Raw genomic sequence first — 14,546 nt, forward strand, 5'->3', positions numbered from 1 at the left:
GCGAAGTTCAGTTATCAAGGAGGCGCGGTCGCACGCCCTCTGTTTCATCATGGCTGTCTTATCAGCTGTATTTATATACGCAGTGGAATACGCCGAGACCATCTTATAGTTATTTGTAATTATTATAAAATACTTCGCGTCGATGAAGATAAACGAGTATTTTATTATGAAAAAAGTAATCGCGTGTTGAAAGTAAACATGGGTATTAATTTTTGTTTAAAAATCATCATCGTGGCAACGTAGCAACATGATAATTCGAAACTTGTTTTTTTGTTTTACCTTGAATACCTATCGTATTATTATATCTGGCGTAGAAACTACTAGATTAGGTACCTATATACCTACATGTTCTGTACTAGCTGATGAGAGCAAGTTCGTCCGTGGGAATTAGATTTTTAAAACATCCCGTGGGAACTTTTCAATTTTCCAGGTTAAAAAGTACTTAGTCTATGTTACTCTCCAGCCTTTTAACTAAGTATACTTATTCATGAAAAAATGACATCGATCCGTTGCTTCGTTGCGACGTTATTGACGAACAAGCCAACAAATTATCAAGTAAATATATACACTTTCGCATTCATAATTACGTAGTGATAACTGAATATTCTTAGGTATATCATGCGGTTTACTCAAAGTCGAAAGTCAAAAGTCAAAAAAGTTTATTCAAGCTAGGTAATAAATTACACTTTTTGATACGGTTGTTGCATTTGTAAGATTCGCGTAAAAATTATCACCACTATTTATCATCATAAGGTAATAATTTTTACGCGAACTTAAAACTAAAGCTACGAGGGTTCGAGACGCGCCCTGAAAAGAACCCACAACAAACTCAGTCTCAATAGTTATGTTGTCTTGTTACACTTTCCATGCGGAATGCCACAGGGCCCACATGGTACAATAATAATTTTAAATGTAGCAAGAATCGTCGGCAACTACTTACTGTCGGGTCTTATTATCCCCAATTCTATAGCATAATGTTGTCTTTACATCTCTCTAATCATTTTTTTATCCCAGAGTTCTTAGACATAAAATATTGTAGACATAATTCACAGTAGAAAATCCATACCATTTACACAATACGGTATTTGACAACTAGTCAAATCAGTTACTTTTTATCAAACATCAAAACGTAGTATGCAATATTCTATGAAATACTGGAATGTGGCGTCACATCATGATGACGTACTTTTTTAGTTTAATCGATAAATAATTTAAAATGGTTATTACACTTAATACTAACAAAGGACGTGGATTTTACGTATTTTGGAAGACCCTCTACTTATTTAATAATCACTGAGAAATACTATTATAAATACTATCTGTCCCGGCTTTACTCACGTGTGTAGTCGACACTGCGAAATAATTTATTTTTGATGTAGTCAAGTATAAGTTCCGCAAATTGCTATTGCGCTGGAACCATGTCTCATTATCATCGAAATTACGTCATTTGACGTATATTTAAGTAAAATATAGGTACCTACCATTAGCTCGAAACTTCAGTCTAGTGCTGACGTTACTAAAAGGCGGTCACGCGCATTAGCATTTTTCGGGACTTATACCCAATTGTTTAAAATGTTGTAACCTAGTGAGAAGTTTCTACCGGCCGGGCACTTTATCAGCTCCGTGTGTAAGGAGCCTAGTGTTATAGTTTATGCCAATCACAGAGCAAAGTTCAGTTAATCGCAGAGGCGCGGCCGCGAGCCCCTATTTCATCATAACCGATAACTGCTGATTACCCAGAATAGAATATCATGACCGGCAAAAGGCTGTTTTTCATACGATAAAATTAATCTTTGTTTTTTTCCAAATGATTAATTAGATATGGTTGATTACCTACTCAGAATTGATACAAAATCTATAAATACAGTAGAACAGTAGGGCGATTGTCTAAAACCTGCATCAATCATTATTACAATCTCAATTGTTCTGATTGGCTGAATTTGTGCAATTCTTGTTGCAACAATGCATTGTAGCCAATAGTGAGCGAGCATTAACCAATCAGAGATGATTGCGATCGTGACATTGTAGCTGTCAAACAACCGCGGTAGGGCTACAGAATACCACCATGACGACGGCTGTTTTCGAAAATATGTATAACTTTTTATATGTAACTGACTTTAAAGTTCTCTTAACTATAGAAGAAGGTACCTATAGATCAATACCTACCTATACAAAATCTATTTAATTTGATAGTTGGTATTATATTAGATAGGTAGGTAGTTAGGTACTTCTAAGTACCTACCTACTAAAACTACGTATTGGTGGTTCTTCTCGTGCTCCAAATGTTCATGGGTGGCGGTAATCACATCAGGTGACCCGCCTGCACGTTTGCTCGCTATTGCCGCCACGGATCAACATATAGTGACAATAGGATACTTTTAGCACTGAAAAGAAAAAAGGGAATTACCTACCTATTTGCTTTTTCGGGGGTTTAATAACTTAAATCCACGCGTAGGACTAAGTTGCAGACTAATAGCTAGTAAGTAAGCTTATAAGTAAGTTATATACTGTGTATATTGTTATGGGTTGTATTTTCATTGTCTGAAATAAAAAATATTTATTTATTTATAAGTGTATAACGCGTAAAATTTTACACCTCGCGCGCCATTTTAACTTTTGTGTCAAATTTCATGTCAAAAGTACGATTTTAGCCCTTATTTTGAAGGTGGAACCGTACCTTTGACATGACAGTTGACCGATAGAGTTAAAATCGCGCTAGGATTCATTTTTTACGGACTATACTTAATAATTAATTACCATAGACAATTTAACCTCTTTACTTAATAGGAATGGAGCGTTGTTAAAATCAGGATAAATATTGCTAGATGGAATGGTAATTTAGGTATCTATTTGTCGTTGACGACATTTTAAAGCGTCTGAGCAATACGTATTTTTAAAAGCAATTAAATTGATAAATACCCGGATCTATGTGATAATAATAGATTGATATTTATCGAGAGTTCGTTCATATTAATATACCTACCTAGCTAATATTATTTGTATAGAGAGCTACCTATTGATAAAAACTACCTATTAGAACATGTTTTAATTTCGTGACGAAGTCGTAATGGGTAATTAGGTACCAGTTAGGTACCTACCTACTATGCAAAATTTTCATTTAAGACCGTCGGTAATTTTTTAAAGTATCTTTCACACGTATACTAAGTACCTACTTAGTATACTTAATATAGATAGATAAGCACTTAAATTTCTTTATAGGACCTACGTCCTACACATCCAATTTGCCAGCAGGTCTGCTTGCAGGCTGCAGCCAAGCGAGTCTGTAAAAAAAATACTTATTGCCTGTTTTATATAGGTATAGGTACCTTATATGCATTAGTACCTCAGTACCCTTATTATAAATGATTATAAATGCTAAAGTGTGTTTGTTTGTTGGTTTGTCCTTCAATCACGTCGCAACGGTGCAACGGATTTACGTGATTTTTGCATGGGTATAGATAAAGACCAGGAGAGTGACATAGGCTACTTTTTATCGCGGAAAATCAGAGTTCCCACGGGATTTTTATAAACCAAATTCCACGCGGACGAAGTCGCGGGCACCAGCTAGTACCTAATAATAATAAATTCTTTTTTTGTTACGTAGGTATAGTCACGCTCGTCTGCTAGTATGCCATCATCATCATCATCATCATCAGAATCAACCTATCACCGGCCTACTACTGAACTCAGGCTTCGTCTCAGTTAGGCCATTAGACGCTCCTGATTGGCAGACTTCGCACACCTCTGAGAACATTATGGAGAACTCCCAGGCATGCAGGTTTCCTCACGATGTTTTGCTTCACCGATAAAGCAACTTGTGATATTTAAGCGCTTAAAAATGCACATAACTCGAAACGTTGAAGTGCATACCCGGGATCGAACCGCCGACTTCCGGAATAGACGGCCGACGTCTCTTAAGCACTAAGTATACTATCACCCTTAGTATAATATGTACTGACTTGAGTTAGTTTAACTAAATTACCAAGGTTCAAGGTGAGCATTAGATATACTTGGCAGTGGGCAGGTCATGCCTGTCGTAGAGGCGATGGCCGTTGGAGCCGGAAAGTCCTTGAGTGGAGACCGCGTTTAAGCAAGCGTAGTGTGGGACGCCCTCCAGCACGATGGACTGACGATATAAAGAGGCTGGCGGGAAGTGGCTGGATGAGAAAGGCTGAGGACCGGGAGTGGTGGCGCTCTTTAGCGAAGGCCTATGTCCAACAGTGGACGTCCACAGGCTGATGATGATGATGATGATGATTAGATATACTTATATGGTTTCTTAGGTTCTCGTCCTGATCCAACTTCGCCTGGGTCGCGAACCCGGCTGTTTTTGCTATTTTCAATACTATCATTATAAGTATTATTATTAATATTATATTATTATAATTATTTATAATATAACTAATTAATTATGAAGAATAAAATACCTACTTACAAATCCATACCTACTTAGGTGCTACTTATAAATGCTATTTTTTTAAATAATCAGATACAAGTTAGCTCTTGACTGAAATCTCACCTGGTGGTAAGTGACGATGTAGTCTAAGATGGAAGCGGGCTAACCTGGAAGGTGTATGGCAGTTTTTAATAAACCCATGCCATTTTGGTTTCTACACGGCATCGTACCGGAACGCTAAATCGCTTGGCGGCACGGCTTTGCCGGTAGGGTGGTAACTAGCCACGGCCGAAGCCTACCATCTGACCAGACTAGAAATTTAGAAATCATGAAATTCCAAATCCCTGCCAAGAATCGAACCCGGGACCTCCCACTAATAAGACCACAGCGCTTACGAGAAGCGAGAATTATCAGCTAGTAAGTACATAATTGTAGATTGAAAAAACTACTTAGATTGTAAAATATTTATCAGGGTCTATGTCTTTCTACCAACCATTTTCACCTAATAAGTTTCTCATGAATATAAGCTGTGATAGCCTAGTGGTTAGGACGTCCGCCTTCTAATCGGAGGTCGGGGGTTCGATCCCGGGCACGCACCTCTAACTTTTCGGAGTTATGTGCGTTTTAATTAATTAAATATCATTTTCTTTAACGGTGAAGGAAAACATCGTGAGGAAATCTGCATGCCTGAGAGTTCTCCATAATGTTCTCAAAGGTGTGTGAAGACTACTAATCCGCACATGGCCAGCGTGGTACCCAAAACCCTTCTCACTCTGAGAGGAGACCCGCGCTCTGTAGTGAGCCGGTAATGGGTTGATCATGATGAGATAGGTAGGTACGTAGGTAATAGGTATCTATTACAATTTACAAATGGTGACCTAACGAGTAATGTTCTAATTTGTACAGTGACTAGTAAAATGATCTTTGGTCACGCATGTCAGTCAGTTTGTTTATCGCTGACCTTCTTGAACTCTAGTCTGGGACAGACCCTTTTTATCGACGTCGGTTATTTTCCTCACAATCATCTTACTTAAATCATTTCAATAATTATAATTTACCTACGTATCTATACCAGATCAGCTAGCTGATGCCCGCGACTTTGTCCGCGTCGATTTAGGTTTTTTTTTAAATCCCGTGGGAACTATTTAATTTTCCGGGATTAAAATGCCCTTCCCCGGGATGTAAGCTCATCAAATTCGGTTAAACTGTTGAGCCGTGAAAAGCTAGCAGCTCAGACAGACACACTTTCGCATTTATAATATTAGTTTTCAAGGTACGGAACCCTAAAAAACGGTCAAGTGCGAGTCGGACTTGCACACGGAGGATTTCGTACCATCGTACAACAAATAACACTTTTTATTTTTGTGGCGGCCGCTTTGAAAATTTTATTATTCGTTGTTAATGGTTATACAGAAATACACATTCGCGTTCTATGACCATTTCGACTCTCTACCTATTAGGCGTTCTATGAAAATTTCAACTCTCTATACCTATTGCGGTTCACGAGATACAGCCCGCTGATGACAGACAGACGGATGAACGGACGGACAGCGGAGGCTTAGTAATAGGGCCCCGCACCCTTCGGGTACGGACTACGGGACACTAAAAAGACTAGAATATGACACAATATTTTTGAGTAGGGTTACGATCTATCCGGATTTTGTCGGATTTGTTCTTGTTTGAAAAGCGTGATTTTTTAGATAGGTAGGTGATGTTGTTTTTCATAGATTTATAATATTGCTTTCATCATTTTCTTTAGGCGAAGGAATGAGCAAAAATGGCATCGCGTGAGGATGCCTTAAGTTTTACAATATATCTACCTACGTGTATATTATGACAGCAATAATATTATTATTATTCTTGCTTTGTTAAAATATGTTGTTGCTACACACACAATGATAAGCGACATTCACCTTTACCTTTTTAAAGCGGTTTCAATGAATCAAATTTTATATACCAATATAAACTTTATAACCAAACATTAGTGATCGTGCTATAGGATACCTACATAAGGTAACTTGTAAGACGAGATTTTTTGAGAACTTGTTTGACACACCTACCTTTGAAATGGAAACCTACCAGCTGCTAACTAAATACCTACCAAATAATATTGAAGTTGATTTCATATTACCTAATTGCTCTTGTCTAGACTTTAAAACATAGGTAGGTACATGGAAATTATTATTAAAAGAAGAATCACGGATGAATGGGATGGGCAGAAAAAAGATAGCGCCTAAACTCTAAAGACAGCCATCTTTCAGATGCAATGCAAAGGTTTTACCTGAAAGATAGAGCGGAGGGTGGGAGGAGGTTTTTAGTCTGTAGGCCATTGTGGAGTCAGGCATGCCGGAGGCATCCATGAGGATTTTCCTCCTCCCCGAACGAAAAAAAAAAAAAAAGGTACATGGAAATTGTCTATTAAATACGTACCTACCTACCTACCTGCTATAATATGTATAATACTAATAATTATTTTGATCGTAGGCATATAGTCTAGGTAATAAATAAGTATAAATGCTAATGCCAATGATGAAACCACCATTAAACTTAGTTTTGCATCGTCCAAGGGTCTGTTCCTCAGTTTGAGCTTTTCTCAACTTAGTCTTGCTTAGTAGAGTACGCGGCAGAAAATAAAGAATGAGATTTGGGCTTTGTGGGGCGTTGTTTCTGTCTACCTATGTGATGTTTTGTCGGTCTCAACGACAGAGCAAATGCTCTACAAACCGCTATTTCTTTCTAAAGGTCGATGTACATTATTTTCTGCCGGGTACTATAGGTAGGTACATACTATTTATAAAAAATTAGTGAATATATGAGTATTGCAAATTTATGCCAAATTCAGTATCCTGATACAATTAATTTTCAATTTTCTCCTGCCTCCCATTGGATAGTACGGCCAGGATAGTTAAGCTAAAGAAAACTAAATGCAGATTTGAGATTTGGGTTTGACTCCTAAATTTTTGGTATGCTGTTTAACGTTTTATAAACCTCTAGTTAAGTAAATATACACTATAAAATCAGTACCCTTATTATAAATACGAAAGTGTGTTTGTTTGTTGGTTTGTTGCTTTATTGGTTTGTTGGTTGGTCCTTCAATCACGTAGCAACGGTGCAACGGATTGACGTGATTTTTTGCATGGGTATAGATAAAGACCTGGAGAGTGACATAGGCTAACTACTTTTTATGCCGGAAAATAAAAGAGTTCCTACGGGATTTAAAAAAACCTAATTCCATGCGGACAAAGACGCGGGCATCAGCTAGTAATTAATAATTATATTACAAAAGTTAAAAATATAAATAAACAAATGTCCACTGTTTCATAGCTATATTAAAATCAAAATAAAATCTTTCCTATTAGGCGTTTTTCTTTGTTCCCTCATGCAGAAATGGATTTTCTTAGAATAAAATACTTGTGTATATTAGTCTAGTATTATTCCACTTGTTGTAAGTATTGACATACAATTATTGACTTGTTGATTTGAGTCGTTGAACCTACGTGCGTGTATGTTCATTTTAATACACCAGGGTGCTTTGTGTTATAGTGAATACATTCACAAAGTATGTGGCAACTTATTGGAGCTTCCTGCTCCGGGAACAAAGAACTGAACCTAGAAAAACTGATGGCCTTCAAGACCGGTCATATATTATTTATTATTAGCTAGCTAGTAGCTAGGTAGGTACACAAAGTAGCTAACTAGAAACATTTTTCTACCAAATTGAGCCGCTTAATTATTCATATATACATATGTTTTTAGGGTTCCGTACCTCAAAAGGAAAAACGGAACCCTTATAGGATCACTTTGTTGTCTGTCTGTCTGTCTGTCTGTCTGTCTGTCTGTCAAGAAACCTACAGGGTACTTCCCGTTGACCTAGAATCATGAAATTTGGCAGGTAGGTAGATCTTATAGCTGACATTTGGGGAAAAATCTGAAAACCGCGAATTTAGGGTTATATCACACAAACAAAATTAAATTGTGGTCATGAACTAATAATTAGTATTTTCAACTTTCGAAGTGAGTGACTATATCAAGTGGGGTATCATATGAAAAGTCTTCACCTGTACATTCTAAAACAGATTTTTATTTATTTTTATGCATCATAGTTTTTGAATTATCGTGCAAAATGTCGAAAAAATACGACTGTAGTACGGAACCCTCATTGCGCGAGCCTGACTCGCACTTGGCCGGTTTTTTTTTAAGTTTGGATAATTATTTTGATGTGGTTCAGTTCTACATTAACCAGTATATTAGACAACATCGTTAAACATGGCAGTCAAACCTGTGTCAAGCAATATTCTGTGGTCAAGCGCTAACTTGTCAACAAATAAAGAACATTGAAATGCCTACCCCGTTATTTATTGGTGGCTCTCATTGGAGTGAGCTTCGTGAAGGTATAATGCATTCAAAATAAACTGGCGTGTTTCCACTTGAGACCTTCATTAGCAATAACAATAGGATTAAGTCGTGGCGGGCGAATTCAAAAATATCAACACTGGTTGGTTTGCAACAAAATATATAAGGTTGAACCGGCTCCTTTAAAATGAATGGGCTCTATGAGTGTTTGGTTTATTACCCCTATTGTTTATGTGGCATGTCGAATGTAGTCCTATTGTTATTGCTAATGCCGCTCTCAAGTGGAAAGACGCCAGTTTATTTTGAATGCACTATAGTTTAAAGTAGGTACCCACTACATTCAATTATTGACGATTAACGCTTTGAACATTGGCTGGCAAAAGACGTCCAAAATTAAGTTTCGCCAAAATCTTATATTATAGGTATCAAAGGCAGAGTTCATATCACCAAGTTTGCATAGAAACACAATAACACGCAATATAACTACATATTTACGCGTCCGTATCACGATAAAGAAGGCACGTCACAAAATGTACCTACCTAGAGAAAGAAACAAATGAATAATAAAAATAGATAACAAACAACTAGTAGAGATAAGTCTTGAGACTTTGCTATGAATTACGTGATCAAATCAGTTCCCAAATCAGATAGAAGAACCGTAGAACCAGGGGAACCGACACAGCTCAACGGGTCGCAATTCGCAAAGCTTAAGTGGCAACGGATAGGGCACATACGGCAGCTCGAAGAAAAGATTTAAACTCTGAGATCAAGATGACTGGATTACAACCCATCACTAGAAAGCCTCCGTTACGACTTAGGATACCCACACTAGGTAGACGGACGATCTTGAAGTCGCTGGACACAAAGCGGCGCAAAATCTGTTCAGTGGAAACTGAAAATCCATGCAACAGGCCTACGGAGTTACACAACCGTACATACTCGTTCAGCAGTGTAGGCACACGAGTAGATATTATAGACCAGAGGGGAAGCTTCACACTAGCTCACGTACACCACGACGTGTCACGGACGCTCCGTTTGCGCCCAGTTCGATGGCAAACGGCGGCAAACGGAGCGTCCGTGACACGTCGTGGTGCGCGTCAGCTGCGCTTGAGTGAGTAAACCTACAGCCAGCCGCTAGTATGAAGCTTCCCCTCTGGTCTATATATCTACTCGTGTGGTGTAGGTACATTTATCGGCAACATAATAATATGACAACTTCTCCAATTTAATACCAACCAACCTTATAGTTATAATTTATGATGCCATATCAAATGGGATTTCCTTATTATAATTTTGTCAATCCATCAATTTGATTTTTGCAGTCATCAGGATCAACCCATCGCCTGCTCACTACAGAGCTCGGGTCTCTTCTTTAGGTTTTGGCCATAGTCTACCACGCTGGCCAAGTGCGACTTGGCAGACTTCACACACCTTTGAGAACATTACGGAAAACTCTCAGGCATGCAGGTTTCCTCACGATGTTTTCCTTTACCGTTAAAGCAAGTGATATTAATTACCTACTTAAAACGCACATAACCCAGAAAAGTTAAAGGTGCGTGCTTGAGATCGAACCCCCGATTAGGATGCGGACGTCCTAACCATCTAGGCTGTCACAGCTTAGCAAAGCTAGTATTAGAACTATGTTCGAAATATTATATAAAATATTATAGTCCGCGACAGGTTGAGATGGCCATTGGGGTATGAGGCGGGCCGCGGGGGGGTGCCCCTCACACCCACGCTCACGCAAGGGGTTAGCGCAGGGGTTGTGCTGTCGTGCGGAGTGCCGATTACCATGTCGACCTGTCGCGTACCATACTTACGTACGGTATAGTACGCGACAGGTCAACATGGAAATCGGGGAGGGAACGCCTCGCACATCCGCACAGCCCCGCGCTAATACTGTGCGGGTGAGCGCGGCTGACGTGCGGGTGAGTGGCTGCGTCATACCCTGATTGCCATCTCAACCTGTCGCGGACTATAGGTAAGTATACTACCTACCTATCCGAAAAAATTATCTAGCGATTTACAGCTACAGATGTTATCACAGAGATTATGTTATTGTTTTGAACATAAGTATTTGCAATAACATATTTGTGTTGCACACGTTACGTAGTTGCTTATGCTTTGGCACACGCACTTTCCTGCGAAAGATGCAACGTGTGAACTATGATTATCATCAAAGCAAAAAGGATGACGCCATCCAACCTTGAGCTTTGATCGATCTGACGAAACCACGCTGTACTGTTACAACCTAGTACCTACCTGTCTCACATACCTACTATAGAGCGTAATTTAAGACATTGAAAACAACTAAATCAACTTGTTTTTCTATGTACAGTTTGCGATATATGTAGCATTGCTTACGTCAGAGCCCCACCCGCGTTTTCCGCCAATAAGAAGCCGCCATTCGCGCACTCCCATTCTATATAATGCGCGCACGCATTTGAATTAATAGCACTAGTATTTGATAGTTCCCGTCATTTGTTCCTTATAATTAAATGGGTGACAGATTCAATAAATCAAGATTTTATAACTGGCTGATATTTTTGTTCAGTTTCAGTAATTTGGATAAAATTTAGCTTTTTATTTTTTTCAAATTTTTACTTACCTGAAAAGTATTTTTAATTTTAATTTATTTAAATAAATATTGTACAAAATGCTGAATATCAAAGCTATCCCAGAAGACTACGTTAGGAAGGCCGCCAAGTAAGTTTTTTTTTATATATTTTTCTTACAATTTTATTAAAAGGTTAGGTTTTAGGATCTATACCTACCTATAGGTATAAAGTTAATAAATCTAAAACAAATAAATACTTAAATAGTAACAAATTAATAATACATTTAAATGAAAAAATGATTGAGTTGAACACACAGTTTTTACTCCGCCAAAACGATTGTTTAATTAAAGTCTCAATATTGTCAATCGAAAATATATAATTACATAGGTAATTAATATGATATTAATTACATTTTCGGTTTCAACTCATAAGAATATTCCGTATTCGTAATGGAAAACCAACATTACAACCAAGGCCGTGTCTATTGAATGGCAATTCAAAGTATATAAACTACAAAGAATTTATATTATTTAAATTTTAAAGTTATATAATCAATAGGAAGTTAATATTTGTTAGAAGTTACGTAAGTTTTTATTTTTAAACAGAACAGAAGGAATGATAAATATAGGCATTACTTAGTACTTAGTATGTAGGTTTATCATATATAATTATTAAAATTGGAATCAGTAAGATCGCAAATTGTTCCAATTTACTTAGTTACCTATACTAACGCGAAATCTATGATATATTAAAAAATATAATCCAGAGTTCTTGTAACTAATTGTTACTTATTAAAGGTTCAAAGTTTTAGCTTTTTATAATTTGAGGAAATTTTAGATACAGGTACTTTTATAATGTAACTTTGGAAATGTCCAATTTCATTTTATACATATTTTAATGGTTTTTCCTGTATATTTTATCCTTTTATGTCCCAAAAACTACCTAATCATTGTTTTTAATATGTTTCAACAGTCCAAATGCTTATGTTGTGCTGTGCAAGCTTAATTGCACTTTAATGCGTCGGTCGTGGAAAGAGTCGTCATTTGTTTCAATGTTCTCCTTTGTCTTCGCGGAGTGTGCCTTCTGTACCTGCAACACATGAGTAGATATCCCTCTGAGGGCCTAACAAGCGCCCCGCGAGAAAATTTTGTCTACGCATTATCTCGTGTTTTTTCATACAAATAAGACGAGTAAATGCGTAGACAAAATTTTCTCGTGGTGCGCATGTTAGGCGCGCTGCAAGGTGCGTCAAGTATCGATTAGGTAACGATTCTAACAGGTGTTTTGTTCCTCAGATGTGCACAAGTGGCGCTGGGCTGCAGCAGAGCTGCGCACCAGGCTGCTCTCCGCGGTTCCACCAAGCTAAGCCCTCAACTCGCTGCTTTGACTCCTAAGGTACCTACATAAAAAAAATTAATCACGGCCTATTCGGGTCCATGTTTTCGAATTTTAACATTTGTCATATTTTTAATAATCTCCATTTTTAAATAGGTATCCATTTTTTTAATGTACTTACTATACGTAAAATAGTTTTATTGTTACCTACACGATGTGAGAAAGTAAATTCTTGATCATCTGTTTTTGTTGCAAAATCCTGTTAGTTTTAGTTTCGTCCTGGATTTGGAATTTGGTTCATGGCCACCCCAGCCTTATTGTAATATCACATTCATTTTGCTATTTAAAAAATATTGCCTAACTTGACGAGAGAAATGAGTTGATTAAATACTTAGAGGTTTATGGGTAATTTTACTAATTTTCCATAATCAATGGAACTATTTCGGAATGCTAAAATATAAGAATAAAGTATCTAACCTGCTTGGTTTAACTCGAATAGAATTTTTGAAAATACTTTCTTAGTGAGTGACTCTATAAGTACGCCGCAGGTCGAGATGGCAATCGGGGTATGAGGCAGGAGGACGCCAGCCCACTACAGAGCACGGGTCTCCTCTCAGAGTGCGAAAGGTTTTGGCCATAGTCTACCACGCTGGCCATGTGAGGATTGGTAGACTTCACATACCTTTAAGAACATTATGCATAACGCTCAGGCATGCAGGTTTCCTCACGATGTTTTCCTTCACCGTTAAAGCAAGTGACATTCAATTAATTAAAAGTTAAAACGCACATAGCTCCGAAAAGTTAGAGGTGCGTGCCCGGGATCGAACCCCCGGCCTCCGATTAGAAGGCGGACGTCCTAACCACTAGGCTATCACAGCTTCCTACTTACCTAATTTTAGATAAATTGAATTGATTTGTCCGTAGGTCCGAGCCTTCGTAGAGCGCAGCGCAGCGCTTTGCGAGCCGGAGCATGTGCACGTATGCGATGGATCTGAAGGCGAAGCCACTGCGTTGCTGCACCTAATGCAGCAGCAGGGCACCGTCAAACCCCTGCCCAAATATGACAACTGGTAAGAGCTTCGTACCTTTTCTATCAACGTACATCTGTGATGGTGTTCTAAGGGTCCTTTTACCAAACTATTCATCAGATTTTGATATATGAGGTGTCGCTGGGTTTGTCTTTGTCGCAGGTTACATGACGTCAGGTTAAATCCAATATGGCGGATATGGGATGATTAGTCATAGACCATAGTCCTTAATCTAAGGATATGGGAAACAAAAATAATAGAAAAATATATATAAGTAGATACATAGGTATGCCTAATTGAAATTTTATACCAAAGTAGGTATAGTTTGATACCTAATCTGGTAGAAACTAAGTACTGTAAGGTTCTAAGACTCCTAAGACCTATTGCTGTACTCACATTCCTGCGAATAAAACACTATTTAAAGAAAAGAATAGAATATATTTTTATTCAAGTAAATTTTACAAGTGCTTTTGAAGTTTAATTTGTCACTGGTTAGGAATACCGTTCGTACTAGATATTAGATAGAATGTGTAGGTAGATTTCGAAAATAGTTAATGTGTATATATGTAGATAAACATTATATATTTATATATCTTATATCGTTCGTCTGCGATGGTATTTTAAGAGGAGTTCTTCAAATAAATACTTTTCCAGCTGGTTAACCCGCACGGACCCAGCGGACGTGGCGCGCGTGGAGTCCAAAACATTCATCTGCTCGGAACATGAGAGAGACGTGGTGCCAGTGGCTCGCGCCGGCCAGAAGTCAGCGCTAGGCAACCATATCACACCCAATGATTACGACAAGGCTGTGACTGAGAGGTTCCCTGGATGCATGCGCGGTAAGTAAATATACTTAAATCGAAAAAACAGCTTACA

General features: G+C 38.0%; 1 protein-coding gene across 2 annotated transcripts in view; it reads left to right on the top strand.

Moving 5' to 3' along the window:
* Window positions 1-14,546, top strand: part of LOC117983791 (phosphoenolpyruvate carboxykinase [GTP]-like) — a 30,116-nt gene that overhangs the window by 8,338 nt on the left and 7,232 nt on the right. The window contains exons 1-4 of one of the 2 annotated variants that reach the window (XM_034970412.2): window positions 11,193-11,455; window positions 12,603-12,702; window positions 13,567-13,712; window positions 14,325-14,509. In XM_034970412.2, the coding sequence (XP_034826303.1) occupies window positions 11,406-11,455; window positions 12,603-12,702; window positions 13,567-13,712; window positions 14,325-14,509 (481 nt within the window). In that variant the 5' untranslated portion in view covers window positions 11,193-11,405. Of the gene's footprint in view, window positions 1-11,192; window positions 11,456-12,602; window positions 12,703-13,566; window positions 13,713-14,324; window positions 14,510-14,546 lie in introns of those variants that run through there. The other variant, XM_034970413.2, reaches the window with a different exon arrangement.

This window comes from Maniola hyperantus, chromosome 7, assembly GCF_902806685.2.
Source record: "Maniola hyperantus chromosome 7, iAphHyp1.2, whole genome shotgun sequence".
Taxonomy (NCBI): domain Eukaryota; kingdom Metazoa; phylum Arthropoda; class Insecta; order Lepidoptera; family Nymphalidae; genus Maniola; species Maniola hyperantus.